This window comes from Stylophora pistillata, chromosome 13 (genome assembly GCF_964205215.1).
Source record: "Stylophora pistillata chromosome 13, jaStyPist1.2, whole genome shotgun sequence".
NCBI lineage: Eukaryota > Metazoa > Cnidaria > Anthozoa > Scleractinia > Pocilloporidae > Stylophora > Stylophora pistillata.
In genome coordinates this window covers 7409786-7431682 of record NC_142531.1, presented here as the reverse complement: position 1 = coordinate 7431682, position 21897 = coordinate 7409786, and the positions used below count along the sequence as shown (strand labels likewise).

At 39.4% G+C, this 21897-nt stretch overlaps 2 protein-coding genes across 2 annotated transcripts; both read left to right on the top strand.

Moving 5' to 3' along the window:
* Positions 1-3152: 3152 nt before the first annotated feature.
* Positions 3153-6490, top strand: LOC148717443 (uncharacterized). Its single transcript, XM_088743812.1, has 4 exons — positions 3153-3225; positions 4048-4198; positions 5241-5347; positions 5657-6490. Exons 1-4 carry the CDS (start codon positions 3217-3219, stop codon positions 5972-5974), a joined length of 585 nt encoding a protein of 194 aa, XP_088599938.1. The 5' UTR covers positions 3153-3216; the 3' UTR covers positions 5975-6490.
* Positions 6491-13294: 6804 nt separating this feature from the next.
* Positions 13295-16508, top strand: LOC148717442 (uncharacterized). Its single transcript, XM_088743676.1, has 4 exons — positions 13295-13404; positions 13674-13824; positions 14737-14843; positions 15603-16508. Exons 1-4 carry the CDS (start codon positions 13396-13398, stop codon positions 15918-15920), a joined length of 585 nt encoding a protein of 194 aa, XP_088599802.1. The 5' UTR covers positions 13295-13395; the 3' UTR covers positions 15921-16508.
* The last annotated feature ends 5389 nt before the right edge of the window (positions 16509-21897 follow it).

Here is a 21897-nt window from a genome sequence, read left to right as displayed (position 1 = left end):
GGAAGTACATTTGCTTTAAGAAATAAAGGAATTGCATGTTCATCCCAGTCTGCGAAGTACAGCAGACGAAGGGCTCTTTTCTGAAGAATAAGAATTTTGTTAAGATAACTTTTGCATGCCTGATCCCCAAGCAGCAAGATCATAGGTTAAATAAGGGTGGATTAGAGACTGTTAGCTTTTCAATAGTGTTTGTCGAGGTACAGAGTGGCGTAGCTTTGCAAGTAGCCCAACATTTTTACTAATTACAATCACCTTCAAGTCCATCGATTGAATGCACACATTTAAGTATTTCATGAGTGACGCAACCTCTTTACTTACATTGCGGCAACACCAACACCACAATAAACAGTGAGAAAAAGACCAAAAAAAAAAAAAACTTAAGAGAGGACCTTGGTAACCCTCCCTGGTATTGCGTCATAGACGGCGCCATGTTTTAAGAAATTCCCACTTCATCAACATATTTACCCAATCATGTAATACACAATCAATTGTCTCGTTCTTCTTCAACGTGGTTTTGCGTAATTGATGCCTTTTTCTCAGTTTTTCGCAGAGGGTGCTCTGATAAAACTTGTGTTGCGATAGAAAGAGGAGACTGGAGAGCGTCTACTGTTTACCACGATATTTGAACAAGGAAGACTGGAAGCCAAAGAGATCGACAGCGAGCGAGCGTTGACCCGTAGCTTGCCACCAACGGCTAAAATTTAGATTCAGGCGAACGACATGTGTTTTTGTAGAAATTAAAATCTATACACAGATCACTTGCTCGTAAAGTATACCAAAGCATCAACGAGTTAGCCACATTTTCTTACCCGGAACGAGGAATCACTAGCAACGAAATTAAAATGTTCGTACATGTATGTCGAAAAAACGTATTTTTTTCTGCAAAGTATACGACTGCGTCACTGCGTTAGCCAAATTTTCTTGCTAGGAGTGAGGAATCACTAGCAACGAAATTAAAATGTTGGTACATGTGCAATGAAATAGCAGGGGAAAGCTTCAAAAGTGAAGCTTACACTTCATTTTTACAGAGCGAACCACAGAGCCATTCACCAGGTTTTTCTTCAACGGAAAACAAAGGGAACACTACTGCAAAACCAGCCAGCCAAAACAATGATCAGTTTCATAAGATTTTGTTCAAACTCCAGGACTATACTGAGCCAGAGAGGTTCAACCCCTTATAAATAGAGCAACATCTCTTTGAATGTTGAAAATTACATTAGATTGCCCTCGCTGGTTTTGCTCAGTTACTCTCTGAAATAGGTATAGAAATCTTCTGCTAGGTTGTTATCCAATCAAATGCAATACCAAATCCATTTTAAATTTGACACAGTTTTTTTTTCGCAGGTTAGCTTTGAGCTTTTAGGGAGGTTTGCGTTCTTCTGTTTTCACCTTTGTTCTGATTAGCAATTGCGATTACCTTGGGTTTTGCCTTACGGATCTCATGGAAAATGAGCAAGCAATAAATGGCATTTTGAACTTCTGCTATCATACTTCATTTTTATTGATTTTTTTCTATAAAACTGCAGTAAATTAAACCAATCACTCGGTCCTGTTTTGGTGAGTATATCACAATTCACAACAACTGTTAAAAATCGGTCCAACTGTAGTTTACTTCACTGTTTGGTGCGTGATTCCGACGAAGGTTCCGCGCAGAGCCTGATAAGGCAACAATCAAAACCATCACTCAGCTTTCCATTAATCAAATGCGCAGTTCTCGAATTAAAATCAAGCAGTTTAGATCCTGGTTTGCTCACAATGTGAGCGACGAAGTTCACTTCTGACTCAGCCTTTTGTGATTTAAATTCACACAGAGATCCAATAGTTCTATAAAACTACATTTTATATATCACGCTTCGATCATGTTGCGAGAACGCTTGTAAGCCAGTTCTGGTAGAAAAAGTATAAGTTTTCGTCATCCGTTTGAACGTTTTCATAAAATCTCTCCAATTATTCACGAATTGAAAAGAAAATCCACAGGCCGGTTCGAATAAAGCTCTTAAAGCTAAGTGTCCAAAACTTAACATGATTATTTCTTTGAATTCAATCTTTTGTCAAAGAGAATGTGAATGCATTCTCTCCTTTAAGAAATTCGCTGATGATGAAATTCAAGCCATAAATCAAGAGCCTTGCACTCCCGTTTTAAGTGTTCACAAAAATCCAGAAGAAATTGTTCACAATTATTTGAAAAGAGGAGAAACAAGAAATAAAAGGGGATGGAAAATAATCAATATCGAGACAGTTTGCGGTGACAGACTCTTCATTGGCAAGTTTGCTGAGTTAATGGCCTTGTCTATTTTATTTCATTCTAATTTTTTATTTATCTTTTTATATTTTCACTAGAATTCGATAATTCTTAGCGCTCACAAAATTCAACGTTATGCATCACAGAGACTTAATCGTAAGATAGCGGAATTGGAAAATCATTCGACTTGTTTCCGCAAATAAAAAAGATTAATAAAATATTTTCATTTTCAAACAGAATTGACACTTGCATCTATCTTCCATAGATAGATTCTAATATTTCACATCTTCTGTGGCTGATATTACTACTTAAATATAACATTCATCTCCATTTCTTTAATCAGAGCAAATAAAACTGAATCAGGCTATGTTTTTGACCTGTTAAACATTCCCCTCTTTGATGGAGGAGTGAATGTTATGCAGCCAGTTGTGTGACAACCCCAAAATACATTATCTATTTAACAAGAATCAATTATGTCGGCTTATTTCGAACAGCAGTGACAAAAAGGAAGTTTCAGTTTTTCAGTTTTTCAGTTTCTTAAAGATATATCTTCCAACCGATTAAGAATATCTTTTAAGAGTCTATTTTGGAAATTTTTTAGATTCCTGATTTGCGTGACTTGTTCCTTCTAATTATTTCAAAAATGCTCTTCTCCTTCTAACAGAATCACGAGCATTTCCAACTGCATGCTCGATTGGCAGCCATATAAACTAGTTTTACTCGATAAAAGGTCAGTTTATTTCGAAATCTGTGCGAGTGACTTAAGTATTTGACCCTTTCATTTTCTAAGAAGACCGCGTGACTTTGGGGACCCCCCATGGTGGCCATTTACGTATTCGACATACTTAACTTTCCGTATAAATAGATCGTCGAATCCAAAGGTATCCATACCATTTACAACCAGCAACGATCAAGATCAGGAAAAACTAGAGACTACAGATCAAGCTTGGAGAAAAACCCGCTATAAAGAAAATATGGAGAAGGTATGGTAAACTTACTCTAAATTTAACATTGCAACCATCCAATCGTGGATTTTATGTAAACTATTATATATACTGAAATAAATGAAAAACGAAAGTCCTCCTTTTCTTTTTCCTTTTTTTTTTGCTTTTGCGCTACGCGTTTCACCGCTGTTGCGGCTCTTCAGGCATAGCATTTTGCTATGCCTGAAGAGCCGCAACAGCGGTGAAACTCGTAGCGCAAAAGCAAAGAGAAAGAAAAAGAAAAAGAGGACTTTCGTTTTTCATTTATTTCAGTATCTTTATTCGACACAGAAGTTTACAGTTTGTTTACTTTATATATATAAAGTAAATAAATAAATATATATATATATATATATATTATTAAAGTATACCTTTTTTATAAAAACGTCTAGATAATCTATATGTACAGATATATCTATTTATTAAAAACTGGATCATTGGATAATGCAATTCAAGACTTTGTATTGGCTTAGCCATTATGATATATGAGCCAATACACCATAATCTACAAATATGGTAAGCGTACGCGTCAGCTTAAAATTAAAAAGGAGCTAAAAATTTAGTAAAATTTAAAAATTTAATTTAACGTTTTTAATAAAACAATTATTCCACTCGTTCTTGTTGGATATGAGATGATTATATCCAACGCGCGCTCGTGGAATAATTGTTCAATAGATTAACTAGACGGTTTTTATAAAAAAAAAAAGGGTGTACTTTAATTTTTCAACTGGAGAAGTAAGCCCGCGAAGTTCATTTCCAGTCGCGTGGTGTTTAGTTGGAGTTGAATCTTAAAAAACCTTCTTTTTTCAATTTTATCGACAGTTAATTAAAATTAGCGCGTGCTATCGAATGGACATCCCCAACCACAGACTCGACAAAAGTGGAAACCTTCTGATGGCTGATTTGCCGGAAAGCGAACCTGGTCCTCAAATCCCTGTAAAGTTTTCTGGGAGCCATCGGGGCAATACAACAGGTAAATATAAGCGTGTGGTACGGCGTGACCCTCACAAAAAGCTATTATGAAGTTTTTGTGCAGGTAAAATGGTGGAATAGTCTAAAATAATTCAGCATAATCCGAAAGAAGAGAGGTTTCTACAGAAATGTAACGGACTCAGTGCCCATTTGAATGCAAGTAGATTTAAACCAGTTTCCAGATTGGCGCTATCGTGCATGTAATATACACGGAAAGACACTTGTGGATTTTTTCATTCATTTTCAATTCTGACGAAGAGTTTAATTGCAAACCTTCTATAGATGTCGCTCAAGTATCCATGATCATTAATAGGGCATCACTAATCTAACCACATTACCAGTTTTTGTAGTAAAATTACCTTATACAGTAATGCAAAACTTTTTCACTTAAGCAATTATTGATTACGTAAAAAATTCGAGAATAGTTTTTCGTTAGCTTTGAGCTTATAGTTTCCCGTTGTTTTAAACCCAGCTTTAGAACATTATTCAGCATGCAACTGCATTGATCACATCAATATATAATTTTTATTAAAGGTAAACTGACTAAGAAAAGTTCACTCAGTTATTCGCCGCACTGCTTAACAAATGGTAAACACCACAGCGTACACTATTGAGTTATGGATGCACGCGGGAGGTTGCTAAGCACGAAAGAAGCGTAAGAGTCGCTCGAGGCGATAGCCGAGACCGACTCTAGCTTCTTGAGTGCTTAGCAAACCTCCCAAGTGCATCCATAACTCAATAGTGTACGCTGTGGTGTTTACCATTTGTTTTATAACATAACATTGATACACTGTAGCAAAGAGTTCCCTTTCATTTAACAAATCTTACGCGACCAGAAAAAACAAGCGCGAGCGTAAAAATAGTCTTTGCATTTGCTCACGTCAGCAGCGTACACCCATGGGCAAATGGGGGACGCTAAATTGACCAATCAGAGCGCGCGCTTTACTTTGGTTATGTTATAAATAAAGCTATATTTACATCTCATATTTGACTTTCCTCATATAATAAATTTGACTGTTTTCCTTTTTTATCCATGTCTCTAGATTTTTACATAGAAAAAGCTTATCATTATGGAGCAAATACCATTAGGTGTGACTTGGATGGCAGCCATTACTACCTGTGTGCAGAAGGGAACAGGGTGTTTTTACAGGTGAGTTGTGACATACCGTGGCGTTGACTTTATTATCTCTGTTGTCTTCAAAGTGCAACTTCCCAAAATTAAATTACTCTGGTAAAGATTTAATAAAAACAGAGGGCAAAAATTAATCATTATAATCCCTTTCCAAGTGTGCATTCTTAGTTCTTCTATATGGATAATGATAATTTGGTGAATAACCCTGAACCATTCTGTGGTAAAACATCCCCCACCCTGACCAATCATTTCATTCTTGGGTTACTAGCAATAAAGTTACAACTGTTTAGTTTCGGTCGTTAATTTAACCTACATTTTTATTTGCAGTTGGTTGCCTATCAACCCATTGAGATGAAATACCTGTTTGAGGTTCAACATGTCAACAACCAGAGTGATTACATGTCTATTAAGTCTAAAAAGACTGGGAACTTTCTTGCTAGTGATGAAGACGGCAGGGCATTTATGGAGGAAGTCAAGCCTTCCTCCATGAAAGATGACCAGCCAACTGACAGACAAACATGGTTCCTTCTACACTTTATGGAAACAATAAAAATAGAAAGAGAAAGTACATTATCCAGTTGTAACTTTGATAGCAAGAGTATTGACCGTTCAGTCACATGCCAGGCTCAAGTGGAAGCCTGTTAGGTGTAAATATGTTCCAAAGTGAAAGTACATGTACAGGAATAGAGTAGAAGAATTTTAAAATGCTTTTATTTTCATGGTACTGTTTTGTTCCATTTTCATTTTTGTAAAGAGTTTGGATTTATTTCTTGCACAGTGTATACTTTTCAGATAAATATTTTTGTTGCTTTGTAATACACTGAAATGTAGGTAAGATTGAAATGTATACATTAAAATGTATACAACATATTTCATGTAGCTTTACGGTTAAAAAACTTCCATAGTATATTACCAAGTATTACTAAGTATTTGACATTAATTTGTTGTCGTGATAACATGACTTTAGTGAGGAAATATTACTTAAAATGTTCTATGTAATGTTGAGAGAATATTGACCGGCAATAGAGCATTTTGATTGGTTGATTTTAGTTATTGGCCCTCTGACTTCCCGAGTCGTGTAATAAAAGTTGTAACTGGTACTGTAACCAGAATATGTCTCTTACTCTATGGATACCGAGTATTTCTATTAAACTCATTATCGGTAAAGACTTCTGCTGCCGTTGCTGTCGTTTTAAGCATTTTTTTGTTTCCGACTCATTGAAAGAGAAACAGAAGATAAACCGGAAGAGACGTGGAAAAAGGTTGAAAGCTACTCAATTTCTTCTTACTCTAAGGACTTGCTATGGTAATGTACCTTGAGGAGAGGAATACGCAAATGAAACAAACACCTTCAAATAGCTTTGATAGGACAAGTACTGACAGTTCAGTCACATGTCAGGCTCAAGTGGAAGCCTGTTAGGTGCAAATATGTTCCAAAGTGAAAATACATGTACAGGAATAGAGTAGGATAATTTTGAAATACTTTTATTTCATGGTACTGTTTTGTTCCACTTTTTTCTTTTTTTTTCTTTTTTTGCAAAAGAGTTTGGATTTATTTCTTCCACAGTGTATACTTACTTATTTTCAGATAAATATTTTTTATTGGTTTGTAATACACTGAAATGTAGATAAGATTGAAATGTAGACATTGCCAAGACTTTTTTTTCCGACTGATTGGAAGAGAAACAGAGGATAGACCGGAAGAGACCTGGAAACAGGTTGAAAGCTACTCAATTTCTTCTTACTCCGCTGACTTGCTATGATAATGTACCTTGAGGAGAGGAAAAAACAAATGAAACAAACATCTTCAAATCAACTCAATTATATCTTTGTTTAGATTAAAACACAATAAAAGCCTAAATGCGTAGTACGCATGTGTGGCCGGATAATGTAAAACCAACGCTAAACCAATCACCATCCAATATCAGTGAAGACCACAAGCAGATATTGGAAGGAGTTGTTGAGAAGCGAGGGAAACTCATGAAGTGAGCATGCGCGCTGAATGACCAGCCTCTCATTGTTCCATAGGGATGAAGCTTCAGAAAGTCCTGTTATCCTAGGCTGATTTTCACCCTTTTGTGCTCGATATGAAGTCTAAACTTTGCTTACAACCAAGTGAAAAACTAAAAGTAAAAGAAAGCTTCACCTGATGGAGGGTACCAGAGGTACAAGGTTTTGTTCCGACTGACTGAAAGAGAAACAGAAGATAGAAAGAAGAATTAAAGTATTTTAAATAATCGCAGCCTAGACATTTGTTTCCAAGCCGACGAAAGATCATGATGAATCACCTTCAAGTTGATCGTTGAATGCACACATTTGAGTATTTTATGAGAGACGCAACCTCTTTTGATACATTACGGGATCACCAAGTCCACAGTAAACAAAGAGCAACAGATAAAAAGGGACAAACCAGTTAGACAACGCCTCGGTAACGTTCCCTGGTTTTGCACCATGGACGGCGCCTTGTTGTAAGAAACTCCCATGCACTTCATCAACACATTTATCAGCTCATGTAACACATAATGAATTGTCCTTCTTTTTCAGTTGGGTTTTTCGTAATTGATGCCTTTTTCTTGGTTTTTCGCGTAGAGTGCGAGCAATTGAACGGTTTTATGTTACCTTAATCTTATATGTTAGATAGGAAATGAAGTACGGAGGGGTGTTTTGATAAAATTTACTGTTCACTACGATATTTGAACAAGGAAGAATGGCACCCAAAGACATCGACAGAAAGCGAGCGCTGCGCCTTAGCTTGCCGCGAACGGCTAAAATTAAGATTTAGTGGAGCGACATTTGTTTTTGTACAAAAACTATACACAGAGCACTCGCTCGTAAAGTATAGGACAGCATCACTGAGTTAGCCAATTTTCTCGCCAGGAGTGAGGAATCACTAGCAACGAATTTTTTATGCACCGAAATAGCAGGGGAAAGTTCCAAATTGAAGTGAAGCATCTACTTCATTTTTGCAGAACGAACCAAAGAGGCATTCACCAGGTTTTTGTTTACATGTCAGATATGATGGTCATTTCTCTGCACCAAACCGGAAGAAAACTAATCACCATTCTGGATAAAGACATTCGACCTTCAAAACCCAAGTGCTCATTGGTTATTGTGACGATAGATTTTCGCGCCCAAACTGGACTCTCGCGGAAGTTACGAGAATAAACTCAGCTGCCAACTACCATGAGAACCAATTTTGCCAGAAAGATCATTAACGCTTGTATTTACTAAAAGTTTCACCAGTAATGAACAGGAAAACTACCGACGGGCAGCTTCACAACAAAAAATGCCGCTGCTTTTCTATACTTTTTAAAATATCACAATGAAAGAGTCTCGCATGAATTGAGAACAGCCAGAATACCGATAAAAACATATGCTCAACAACCACACCGAAACAGCATTAAATTTTCCCGGCCGTAGCATTTTCAATTCCTTGAGTAAAATGCTATACAAAGAGAAAAGAGCAAAAGATATTTCATTATCCCCATTCACTGCTGTTTATTTCCCTGTAGTCTGTAATCTTTATTTATTTAAACGCGATCAATTCATCGGCCCATAAAAATACACATCACATACGCTACGATATTTAAAATTAAAACTACATACTATAACACTAAAGCTGTTTTCCGTGAATGCCGTGCGTTAGACTTAAAGAATGTCATTGATCTTACGTTTAAATACCCTCAGAGACTCTGTGTTCCTTATATTGCGTGATAGACTGTTCCATAATGTGGCGCCATTGTAGCTAAAGCTTTTTCTGTAATAATTAGTGCGCGATAGTGGAACATTGAGCTTATTTTCAGAGTCCCTGAGGTCATAAGCAGAGTCACGCCACGTAAACTTTGAATATAGATACCCTGGAGCTAGCCCGTGCAGACATCTAAGAGTGCAAGATTTTTCCACCCTAAAAACTCGAGTAGCTCAGTTGCATCAGCATCATAGTTAGAGAATGTCAACCAACACACGGGCTGCTCTATTCTGCAAATTCTTCAGTTTGTCTCGTAGCGTTTTCCCACAGCTACCCCAAACAATGTCAAAGTTATCAAAGTGAGGTTTTACTAAAGCTTGGTAAATGAGATGTAAGGTTGATGTTGGGATCAGGTGCTTAATTCGCTTAGGGCCCCGATACCAGAGGCGATCTTTTTCGTTAGTTTTTCGATGTGAATATGCCAATCGAGTTTATCGTCTATTATTACACCAAGCGATTTTGTAGCTGTAACCTGGCTCACTTGAATATTGTTCATTCTAATTGTTGGTGAAGCTGTGAGAGTATTCAGTCTCTGCCTCGACCTTATTAGCATGAATTCGGTTATAGTCATGTTCAATGTGAGTTTGTTCGCTTGTAGCCAGTTGATGACGTTTTCTGGGTCTTCATTTAGACAAAACTGGACGTTCTCAAGATTGCTTCCCGCATATGTGAGGTGCGTGTCATCGGCATACATTCTCGGTTTACAATTTGATAAGCAATTTGGAAGATCGTTGATACATAATAAGAAAAATAATGGACCGAGGATGGTCCCTTGAAGGACGCCGCAAGTCAATTAGTAGCTATTGGCATAGTTGGATAGCGACCCGTTCACAGAGCATTTTTGTGTTCGGTTTTCCAAATATGACTGAAACCATCTGAAAGATTTGTCATGTATACCATAATAGTTTAGTTTCGATTGAAGGATCTGATGATCAACAGTGTCAAAAGCTTTTTTCAAATCTAGAAAAATGACTCCATTGATTTTCTAGTTATCAATATTATATGCCCAAGAATCTGTCGCTTCCAACAAAGCTGTTACAGTTGAATGATTAGCACGAAACCCTGATTGGTTTTGACATAGAATATCGTGCTCTTCCAAATAGGCATATAACTGTTCATGAACTATCCTTTCAAACACCTTCGCCACTATTGGAATCACCAATATAGGTCGTTTCGTACTGTAAAGTTGATTGAAGTTTTTACATAGAAGCATACCCTCCACCACATTTTGTTAGTCTATCGCGGCGAACTATTTCGTATCCCGGAATATGAACTTCATGCTCTCGAATACTCTCGTTCAGTTTCGTTTCATTTATGCAAACAATATCGATATCATTGATTGCTAATAGGATTCTTAATTCATCTATGTGAGTAGTTAATTGATTAATATTGAGTGATGCCATTCTAAAACCGCGCAAAGGAGGCAATATTGAGACAGATTTTTCGGCCCTTTGGTTGCTTAATTGATCCCCCTACGGCATTGACGGACAGCACATTATGTCATTCTAGGTGCGATTTAAAATTATTATAAAACTGCTTATTACCTTTAAAATTTAAGTGCAGTCCACCTTTGTTGAGTCCACTATGAGACATGTTCTCATGATGAATTAATTTCCATCCATTTTGATGGCAGAACTTCTTTAGATGTTTGTTGGCTGTTTTCACTGCCTGGTCCAGCTTATCTTTTCTGCATACAAGCTCCGACAGCGTAACTAGAGTATCGCAGGTGCCCTCGATCTGTCTTGCGAGATCCACAATCGATCCTGCAACAGCCTTTGGTTCCCTGGTTTTAAGATCATTAGTCCCAATGTGTAAAATCACTTTATTGGGCGAAGATTCCAGATTTGGCTTGAGATAGTGATTCATGGCCATTGTCGTAGCGCCCGAGAAAGACTTGACTATAACCCTGTGGCCAACTGCTTTTCCCAGATCTTTTCCAGGTATTCTTGAGATCATCGAATCTCCTATGAGCAGGGTTGTGCGCTCTTTTGGTTAATTTTCGTGTTCGCATTCTTCTCCTGTCAGAGTGTTATTAGGACCTCCTTTGCCTTTCGATTTCTTTCTTTTGTTCTTTGATTTCACAATGAAGCTTTGTTCTTTGTTGGCGCGAAGTGTTTACTTACCCATATTTTGGACAATGGTATGTTCGTTAGAGGTGTTACTCATTGAACGGCATTGAGTAGCTGCTTCTCTTGATACGATTTGCAATGCAAAACTTAAAGAATCGCGTTCGTGGACTAACTTTTTATTTTCTTCCTTCAAACACAGAATTATCTCCCTAAGTCGAGAATTTTCAGATCTCAGGTCTTCCTCATTAGGTTTGTCTTTTATATGAGCCCATACGTTCAGCACTTCAGATTTCAGACAGTCCAACTCCTCTTGTACTGATTTGGCATTCTTGTTAAATGCCGGAGTAGAAGCTTCTTCTTCATTCACGAGAATAACCGAGTCGTCATCAACCGGTAACTGGAGTAGCATCTTCAGTTTGGCTTTCATTGCTTTTGCATCCGGACCTTGGACTTGAGGGTGCCGGTACTGAAATAAAACCAATGTGATTGTCTTCAACTTCAAAGAGCTAGACCTTTCAGAGGGACTCGCGGTTGCAGAAACTTCCAAATTCAGGACTTTCGAACAAAATTCCTGAAGTTGTGTTACGCTCCTTTTCCACTTGAATAGCGGACTTTTTTTGTCGTCCCAATGTAGATATTGATTTAAGGGAGATGAAGAAGGTTCAGTGGCAACAAATTCAGAGGAATTCGTGGAGCCTTCAGATACACGTCCGCACGCCATCATGCATCAGATCTTGGAGATCTCAGTTATGAGAGTCTGGCGGGAAATGAAGACATCATTGATAATTCCTTTGCTACACACGCTGTAGTCTGACAGTTTTTACATCAGTAAACCTTTCAATGCGCTGTACATAATTGTCATTGTTTTTTCTTCCTCCGGCAGCAAACAAATAAACACTGCTGCAAAACCACCCAGCCAAAAACAAATCATCATTTTCATAAGATTTTGATCTCTCCAGGACTATACTCCTTATAAATCAGGACAACATCTCTTTGAATGTTGAAAATTACATTAAATTACTCTCACCGGTTTTGCTCAATAACTCTCTGAAATAGGTCTAGAAATCTTCTGCTATGTTGTTATCCAATCAAATGCAATACCAAAACCATTTAAAACTTGACGCAGGTTGTTTTTGTAGGTTAGCTTTGTTAGCTATTCGTATGGAGGTTTGTGTTCTTCTGTTTTCCCCTTTGTTCTGATTCAGTTAGTAGTTGCTATTACTTTGGGTTTTGCCTTACGGTTCTCAATGTGAAAATGGGCAAACAATAAATGACACATTAAACTTTTGCGGTCATATAAGAAAAAAAATGGGGATGGAAAATAATCAATATCGAGTGTGCGGCGACAGACTCCTGATTGACAAGTTTGCTAAGTTAATGGCTTGTCTATTTCATCTTTTTTAGACATACTTTCTTTTAATACCATCATCATTCGAGAATTCTTTTCGCTCACATAACGTTTTGCATCACAGAGTCTTAATCGTAATATGGCGCATATCATGTAACTTGTTTCCGCAAATAAAAAAGATTAATGAAATATTTTCATTTTCAAACAGAATTCACACTTGCATCTTTCAGTTGTTTGAAATCTCCTATAAATAGATTCCAATATTTCACATCTTCTGTGGCTGGAGTTACTGCCAAATTATAACATTCATCTCCATTTTTTTATTCAGAGAAAATAAAATTGAATATATGTTTCCGTTTTTGATCTGTGCAACAATGACGATCCCAAAATACATTATCTATTAAACAAGAATCAATTATATCAGCTAATTTCTAACATCTGTGACAAAAAAGAAATTTTAGTTTTTCACTTTCTTAAAGATAAAGCTCTTAACCAATTTAGAATATCTTTTAAGAGTCTATTTTGGAAACCTTTTGGATTCCTGATTTGCGTGACTTGTTCTTTCTAATTATTTGAAAAATACACTTCTCCTTTGAACAGAATCGCGAGCATTTCCAACTGCATGCTCCATCGGCACCCATAGAAACTAGTGTTACTCAGCTTATTTCGAAATCCCGCGTACGAATGACTGAGATATCCGATGCTTTCAATTTCTGACAAGACCGCGTGACTTTGGGGACCTCACTGGTGTCAATTAGCATATGAGTCTTCCTCAACTTTCCGTATAAATAGATCGTCGAATCCAAAGGTTTTCATACCATTTGCAACTAGCAACGATCAAGATCAGGAGAAACTAGAGACTACAGATCAAGCTTGGAGAAAAACCCGCTATAAAGAAAATATGGAGAAGGTACGGTAAACTTGCTATAAATTTAACATTGCAACCATCCAATCGTGGATTTATGTACACTCTTTTCTTTTATATATAACACCCTTTGTTATAAGAGCGTTCAGGCTCAGATAAATAAGACGTTTATATATATATATATATATATATAAAAGGGATGTACTTAAATTTTTAAATTAGAGAATTAAGTCCCCGAAGTTCATTTCCAGTCGCGTGGTGTTTAGTTGGAGTTAAATCCTAAAAAAAGTTTTTTTTCCTATTTTATCTGACAGTTAATTAAAATTAGCGCGTGCTATCGTATGGACATCCCCGAGCGCAGACTTGACAAAAGTGGAAACCTACTCATAACAGATTTGCCGGAAAGCGAACCTGGTCCTCAAATCCCCGTAAAGTTTACCGGGAGCCATCGGGGCAATACAACAGGTAAATATAAGCGTGTGGTAGGGCGTGACCCTCACAAAAAGCTAATACTGTATATAGATTAGCCAAGCCTAAAAGCGGAGCTCCCAAGTTCGTAATATTAATGATAACATAAAAGATGTGCATTTGCCAAGACTCGCCTGAGTCCCCCCCTTCGTTTTGATAGTCTCCTCTACCCTACCTGTGCAATCTAAAGGCACGTACGTACGCTCGGTCAGTCACGTGACAACCAAACGAAAAGAGGTTGACCATATTCCATGGCTATGGGGCTCTGCCCCACGCGCATGGGAGCCCCGCTATTATGAAGATTTTGTGCATGTAAAATGATGGAATGGTCTAAAATAATCGAGGATGATTAATAAGAAAGAGGAGAGATTCCTGCGGAAATGTAACGGACTCAGCGCCCATTTGTATGCAAGTAGATTTAAACGAGTTTCCAGATTGAATGTAATCTCCACGGAAGTACACTTGCGGATTTTCTTCATTCATTTTCAATTCTGACGGCGAGTTTAATTGCAAACCTTGTATAGATGACACTCAAGTATCCGTGAGCATTCACGAGGCCTCATTAATCATTAAAGATTAACCACATTGCCAGTTTTTGTGGTAAAATTATCTTCTACAGTAATGGAAAACTTTTTCACCTAAACAATTATTGATTACGTAATAATTCGAGGAATAGTTTTTCGTTAGCTTTGAGGTTATAGTTTTCCGTTGTTTTAAACCCAGCTTCAGAACATTATTCAGCATGCAACTGGATTGATCACATCAATATCTAATTTTCATTAGAAGTAAATTGAATGAGAAAAGTTTACCTTATCGCACTGCATAAAGCTATATTTACATCTCATATTTGACTTTCCGGACCCTCAGATAATAAACTTGATTGTTTTCTTTTTGTATTCATGTCTCTAGAATTTTACATAGAAAAAGGTTATGATTATGGAGCAAATACCATTAGGTATGACTTGGATGGCAGCCATTACTACATGTGTGCAGAAGGAAACAGGGTGTTTTTACAGGTGAGTTGTGGTTATCAAATTATCTCTGTTGTCTTCAAACTGCAACTTAATAATAACAATAATTACGTTGTATAGCCCTCATATCCTGAGCTCATGGCGCTTTACAACACTGTGCGCGGGACTTTACCAGACTGCTAGGCAGTTTACAATCAATTAAAGGCGAATCTAACAGATGCCCCCTCCCCCCAATTCCCAGTAAACAAGTCAGACCACATCATAGTAATCTCGTGAGTGGGTTCTTTAACGTCCCCTGCCTAACGAAATATATAATTAATAGATGCAGGAGACGGGACCTACAGTTTATTCGTCCTTATCCGAGAAGACTAGAATGTCTATCCATTTCTTGATTTTATAGAAAGGTAGCACATTCTCCCCAGTTATTTTAAGACCTTGAGTGTTGGTCCGGCTGGGGCTTGAACCCCCGACCTCCCGTACAACAGTCCGGCGCTCAACCAATTCAGCTAACCGGGGGACGGTTCCCGAAAAACTTCCCAAAAACAAATTACTAAATAAAGGTAGAAATTAAAAAAAAAAAAAAAAAAAAAGGGAGTAAAAAAATAACCATTATAATTCCTTCCCAGCTAAGTGTACATACTTAGTTCTTCTAAGTGGGAAATGATAATTTGTGGAATAACCCTGAGTCATTCTGTATTTAAACACCTCACACCCTGGCCAATAATTTAATTCTTGTGTTACTAGCAGTAGGGTTAAAACTGTCTAGTTAAGGTTGTTAATTTAAGTCTATATTTTTATTTGCAGCTGGTAGCCCATCAACCCGATGAGATAAAATACCTGTTTGAAGTTAAACATGTCAACAACCAGAGTGATTACATGTCTATTAAGTCTAAAAAGACTGGGAACTTCCTTGCTAGTGATGAAGATGGCAGGGCATTTATGGAGGAAGTCGAGCCTTCTTCAATGAAAGATGACCGGCCAACTGATAGACAAACATGGTTCCTTCTGCACTTTATGGAAACAGTGAAAATGGAAAGAGAAAGTACATTACACAGTTGTAACTTTGATAGCACAAATATTGACTGTTCAGTCACATGTCAGGCTCAAGTGGAAGCCTGTTAGGTGTAAATATGTTCCATAGTGAAAATACGTGTACAGTAATAGAGTAGAAGAATTTTAAAATGCTTTTATTTTCATGGTACTGTTACCCTTTTCTTTTGTAAAGAGTTTGGATTTATTTTATGCACAGTGTATATGTTGTAGTTCAATTTTATTCTTGGTTCAAATTTTATTTTCCTTTGTTCTCGGTCATGTTAATGATATGTATGATACTGATTTGTACAAAGGAAAATAAAATTTGAACCAAGGATAAAATTGAACTACAACATATACACTGACTTCTTTTCAGATTGATTTTTTTTTTTGGTTTGTGATACATTGAAATGTAGGTAGGATTGAAATGTATGCATTGAAATGTATACAAGATATTTCATGTAGCTTTACAGTTAAGGAAACTTCCGTAGTAAGTTATCGGGTATTGCCAAGTATTTGATTTTAATTCGTTGTTGTAATAACGTGACTTTAAGTAAGGAAATATTACTCAATATGTTCCAGGTAATGTAAATTGTAACGGGTAGCTAGAGTAACCAGAATATGTCGTTTACTCTATGTGTACCATTGTATTACTATTAAAAGCATTATCAGTAAAAACTTCTTTTGTCAGTTTTTGCTGGGGAAGAAAGAATTTTCCTTGCCATAAAAGGGTCAGGGAACCATTTCCCGCCAAATTCGGAGTGCGGTACTTCGTAAGTTTTTTCGGTTGAATTTGATTTTGAAAGGCCGACTTTAACTACGAATTGAAGTAAAATTACTCATGATGTGAACCATACTAGTTCATTATAAACCACGCGTCCTCTGAGTTTGAAACTTTTTATAAAGATCCTGATGTCTTAAGTTGTCGACGAAGTATACAGGTCTCGAGGGTATTACATCACACCATCACGCCTCGCATTACATCGCGCATATTTCATGCTCGTTGGCATCCTATACACTACATTCCCTCCTTTCCTAAATGTTCAACATACAAATCGAAGCCTTTAAATTAAACCAGTCGCTCGATAAAAGGACAAGAAGTTGAAGATATTCAGTTCATATCATATTCAGCTCATATGGCTTTATAACGATCGGGCGGTCTTACAGTCCGGGTCGACCTCCGAACAGGCCTTCCCACTCCGGTATTTTCATTGTCTGGGAAATGCCTAGGTTGTTCTTGAGAATCTTCAGACGTTCCAGGAATCTCTTTTGGCATCGGTACGACTGTCGTCTCTGAAATTTTGCTTGCCCCTGGGTCATCCACACGTACTGCAAAACCTGCCTGTACCACTTGATCTTCGTTGCCATTGGATACATCTCCGTGCTCGTTATACTTCTTTACAAACACAGTGTTTCTTTTCAGTTCGATGCCAGTCTCGTTCCTGAGCGTTACCTCTGACCCCGTCTTATGAACAACCTTAAAGGGATCAGGGTTAAAGTTGGTAGACAGCTTGTTGGTTTTCTCTGCTTTCACAAGAACCGTGTCGCCAACACTTATGCTTTTGGGCGTGGCACCCCTCTTAAGGTCAGCGTAAGCTTTTCCCTTTAATTTACATGACCAATCTCGCTCTTGCACTTCCTCGCCTGGCACACCAACTGTCTCTCTCTTTAGCTCTGGCAGCTTGGATCTCATTTCGCGACCAAACATCATATAACAGGGTGTAGTCCCTGTCGTCGTTTGCGGAGTGGATCTGTACGCCGTCAACCATACGAGAAACTCAGTTCTCCAGTTCCTTCCTTCCAAATGTGCGATCTGTATGCATTTCAGTAACGAGCGATTCTGGCGTTCCACCTCTCCATTGGCTTGTGGCCACAATGGAGTCGTTTTCCGGTGTTCGATACCATTCGTACGTAAAAAGGCTTCAAACTCTTCAGACACGAATTGGTGGCCATTATCTGTCCTTAGCGAGAATGGAAAACCGAATCTTGCAAACATGGGTGCAAGTGCTTCGATGACCTTGGAACTTGTCGTAGACTTCATTATAGCAACCTCTAGGAATCGACTATAGTAATCGACCACCACCAAAATACTCTCTCCTGTGGGTAGGGGTCCTAGTAGATCTGCTCCACAGTCCTGCCAAGGGGCACTTGGAGGAAAGACGCGAGATATCGGCTCTGGGGGGTCAAATCCAGAAGTGACCTGTCAGCCATGACAAATTCTACAAAACTTCTCAACGTCTTTGTCCATTCTTGGCCACCAAACTTTACTGCGGAGACGATACTTCGTTTTGACTATACCCTGGTGCCCTTCGTGTGCTAACCGCACCATCCTGTCGCGCAAGAGCCTGGGAACCACAATCCTTGTACCTCGAAGCAAGAGTTCACCATACAGACATAATTCGTCCTTGACCTGTGCATACGAGGGAAGTATACACTGGTCCCAGTTCCCTGTCTTAACACATTTCTTCACCTGGGTCAATTCCCCGTCATCATAGGAAGCTTCCTCAATCTCTCTAGGTGATAGAGCAACGGGTACACAGTCCTCAACAATTGCTCTAACATAGTCATACTCCTCTCCATGGTCCACGTGATCCGAATTCAAGCGGGACAACGCGTCTGCTATATTAGTCTTTCCTGGGCGGTACACTACTTTAAAATCGTACCCTTGTAGCCTTAAGACCCATCTCTCTATCCTGGCGCAAGGCTCGAAGTACTGGAGTAGATACGCTCCAGAGGCTTGTGGTCGGTCTCCAACTCGAAGTCCTGTCCAGAAACATACATGTTAAACCGTTCACATGCCCAAACCAAGGCCAGCGCTTCCTTCTCCGTTTGGCTGTAGCGCCGTTCGACGTCAGTTAAACTCCTTGATGCGTACGAGACAACTCTCCACATGCCTCTCTGCTGCTGGGTGAGAACTGCCCCTAAGCCAACTGGGGATGCATCAGCAATGATTCGCGTTCTGCAGCCAACCTTAAAATAAGCCAGTGTCTCCGCCTGGGTGATTAGACGCTTTAGTTCCTCAAAAGCTGCTTGTTGCTCATTTCCCCAGTGAAACACCACGCCCTTCCTGGTCAACTCTTGAATAGGTTTCGCTACGGACGCTACGTCTGGCATGAACTTCGAAGAATACTGGACAATACCCATAAACGATCGTACTTCGCTTGCGTCTTTGGGAGGTCTTGCATCTCTAATAGCGGCTATTTTCTCTTCGCATAGATTTATACCGTCACTAGTCAACTCATGGCCAAAGAACGTAAGCTTCGACAACCTAAACTGGCACTTGTCTCCGTTCACCGTCAACCCCACTTCACTCAGCCTATCCAACACAGCAAAAAGACGCTTGTCGTGTTCCTCCACGTCACCTCCATGAACAATAAGATCGTCTGCAATGTTGGCAACCCCAGCACAACCCCTTAACACGTCTCTGATGATTTGCTGATACTTTTCTGGTGCCGATGTCACCCCAAACATCAACCGCTTGTACCGATACAGCCCTCGGTGCGTGACGAAAGTAGTAATGTGACGACTTTCCTCGCTGAGCAGGATCTGGTGAAAACCCCACTTGAGATCAATGTTGCTAAACATAGTACTTCCATTCAAGTCATGTAACAGCTCCTCGACGGTTGGAATTGGATGCCGCTCCCTGACGATTGCTTCATTCGCTCGGCGCATGTCAACACAGACCCTCACGTCACCGTCACCTTTGGGAACAACCACCAATGGCGATATCCATCCTGACGGCCCTTCTGGCACTTCCTCTATGATATCCAGCCTCAAAAGTTCATCAAGCTTTGCATCAACCTTCTCTCGCAACCCAAAAGGAATCCTACGTACATGCTGCGCTACAGGCTTCACTGACTCATCAACATGCAGTTTTAATTCGTAACCCTTCAAAAGACCAACACCACTAAATAACTCCTTGTATTTTCCTCTAACGCTGCCGTCTGGTCGTCCTCCGTCAACGCTGTTTGCCTGAAAAGGACCAACACGTAGCAGGTTTAGCACCTCGGCAGTTTCGCGCCCCAACAGCGTACGACCATCGCCTTCAACCACTATAAATTCAGCCTTACTTCCGTCTTTAAACTCACACCCAACGTGCGTGACATCTGCTGTAAAAGTTCCTATGGTCGATAAAGGTTCTACGCCACCATAAGCAAAAATTTCTTTCGCAGACTTCCGAGATTCACACTTGATCCCCTTCTGCTTTAGTAATTCCCAGGTCCGCTGTCCAATAACATTACATGAAGCTCCCGAATCAATAAGAACATCTGGTACGTACACACCACCGATGATCAGCGTTACCAACGCACTTCTTTCTTCCCTGTGGTCATCCAACTGTTCAACTGAAAAGGCATAATCGGGTCTTGACTGACGAGCTGGTGTTGCAAAATCTTTTTTGTCTTCTTCTCGGGAGGCAGATCCGCGAGTCACTAGATTTGCCTCTTGCCCCAGTCTTCCGCGTCCACGTCCACCCCGACCAAATCCACCTCTGCTATTCCTCGTTCCTTTGGATCCCGACTGGGCGCCGCCTCGCTGATGGAATTGGGGGCATTTGACTTTGAAATGGCCTATCGTACCGCACTTCCCGCAAGTCTGACCTCGCGCCGGGCACCTCCAATCCTGACTAAAGTGTCCTTCCCGTCCGCAACTAAAGCACGTCTTCAATTTTCTGGGATTCTTGTTTCCATCCACTTTTCCTCTCACTGCATTGACCCGGTCTACCTGGTCCGTGTTGTATTGTTTCAGTTGTCTATCAACTGCTTCTTGGGATCTCGCAACCCGCAACAAATCACCCAAAGTAACAGTCCCTTCCTTTTCCAGGAACTTCCGGCGCAAGTGGCTGGAGTAACACTTGTCTATGAGTTGATCCCGAATGTAGTCGTCCTCGTTGACGCCAAACTCACAAGTCGCTGCTCGCTGACGCAATCTGCACACAAACTGGTCCACAGTTTCTCCACTCTCCTGCGAAATTTGTCTAAACAAATGTCTCTCAAAAGGAACGTTTGACTTGGGAACAAGATAATTGTCAAGTACCTGAAGTGTTGCCTGAAAACTCACATCCTCGCCATCACCGGCTAATGTGAAATATATTTCTTGAACGTCCATACCAGCAACGTGCAACAGAAGAGCTCGTTTTTTAGCGTCGTTCGAAACACCTTTTCCCGTCACGTACAACTCAAACGCTCGCTTCCATCTCTTCCACCGCTGACTTAAATTGTGTGCCTCTCCCTTCGGATTAAATGGTTCCAATCCACTGACATCTAAAGCAACTGTAGCCATTCCAGAACCATTAACAGAACTGCCAACAGCACCGCTTGTCGTTTCGTCTGATCCACCGTGTCCCGGCATCTCTGAAATAAATCCCTGGCGAAATCACTTACGAATTCCCGGACGAAACTCCTGAAACCTTGGACAAAACCTCGAAATCCTTGAAGTCCTCTAAATCTTCACCATTCTCGAAATCCTCGTCGCCAATGTAGTACACAGCGGTTAAAATGAAATCGGTTTTATTCACGTACCTAAGAGAACTAACTAAATAATTAAACACATGCTGTATATATGCAGGTCTCGAGGGTATTACATCACACCATCACGCCTCGCATTACATCGCGCATATTTCATGCTCGTTGGCATCCTATACACTAATAATAATAATAATTTACATTTCTAAAGCGCTAAAATTATAAAATATTCTAAAGCGCTTTACAACATTATTACCTACAAATATTAAAATGATAAACGACAAAATATCAAAACAAACTGTAAGCCAGGCTGAATAGATGTGTCTTAAGCTTTGACTTGAAAATCGTTACACTTGGACTGTTTCGAATTTCAAGCGGCAGTTCGTTCCACAAAAAAGGTCCAGAACGGGCAAAGGCACGATCACCAAAGGTCTTAAAGTTAGTTCTTGGGACCTTAAGGAGACCCTGATCGCAGGAACGTAGCTGATGACCCTTGACACTGTATGGCTGCAGATATTCTTTTATGTATAGTGGGCCTTGGTTATTTAAAGCTTTATAAATTAAAAGTAACAACTTAAAATGGACGCGATAAGCCACAGGAAGCC

Bases quoted from the DNA above. Each gene is read 5' to 3' on its own strand.
- LOC148717443 (XM_088743812.1), top strand. The intron at 4,199-5,240 runs GTAAATATAAGC...CCATGTCTCTAG, and splicing joins CCATCGGGGCAATACAACAG to ATTTTTACATAGAAAAAGCT. The intron at 5,348-5,656 runs GTGAGTTGTGAC...TTTTATTTGCAG, and splicing joins GGAACAGGGTGTTTTTACAG to TTGGTTGCCTATCAACCCAT.
- LOC148717442 (XM_088743676.1), top strand. The intron at 13,825-14,736 runs GTAAATATAAGC...TCATGTCTCTAG, and splicing joins CCATCGGGGCAATACAACAG to AATTTTACATAGAAAAAGGT. The intron at 14,844-15,602 runs GTGAGTTGTGGT...TTTTATTTGCAG, and splicing joins GAAACAGGGTGTTTTTACAG to CTGGTAGCCCATCAACCCGA.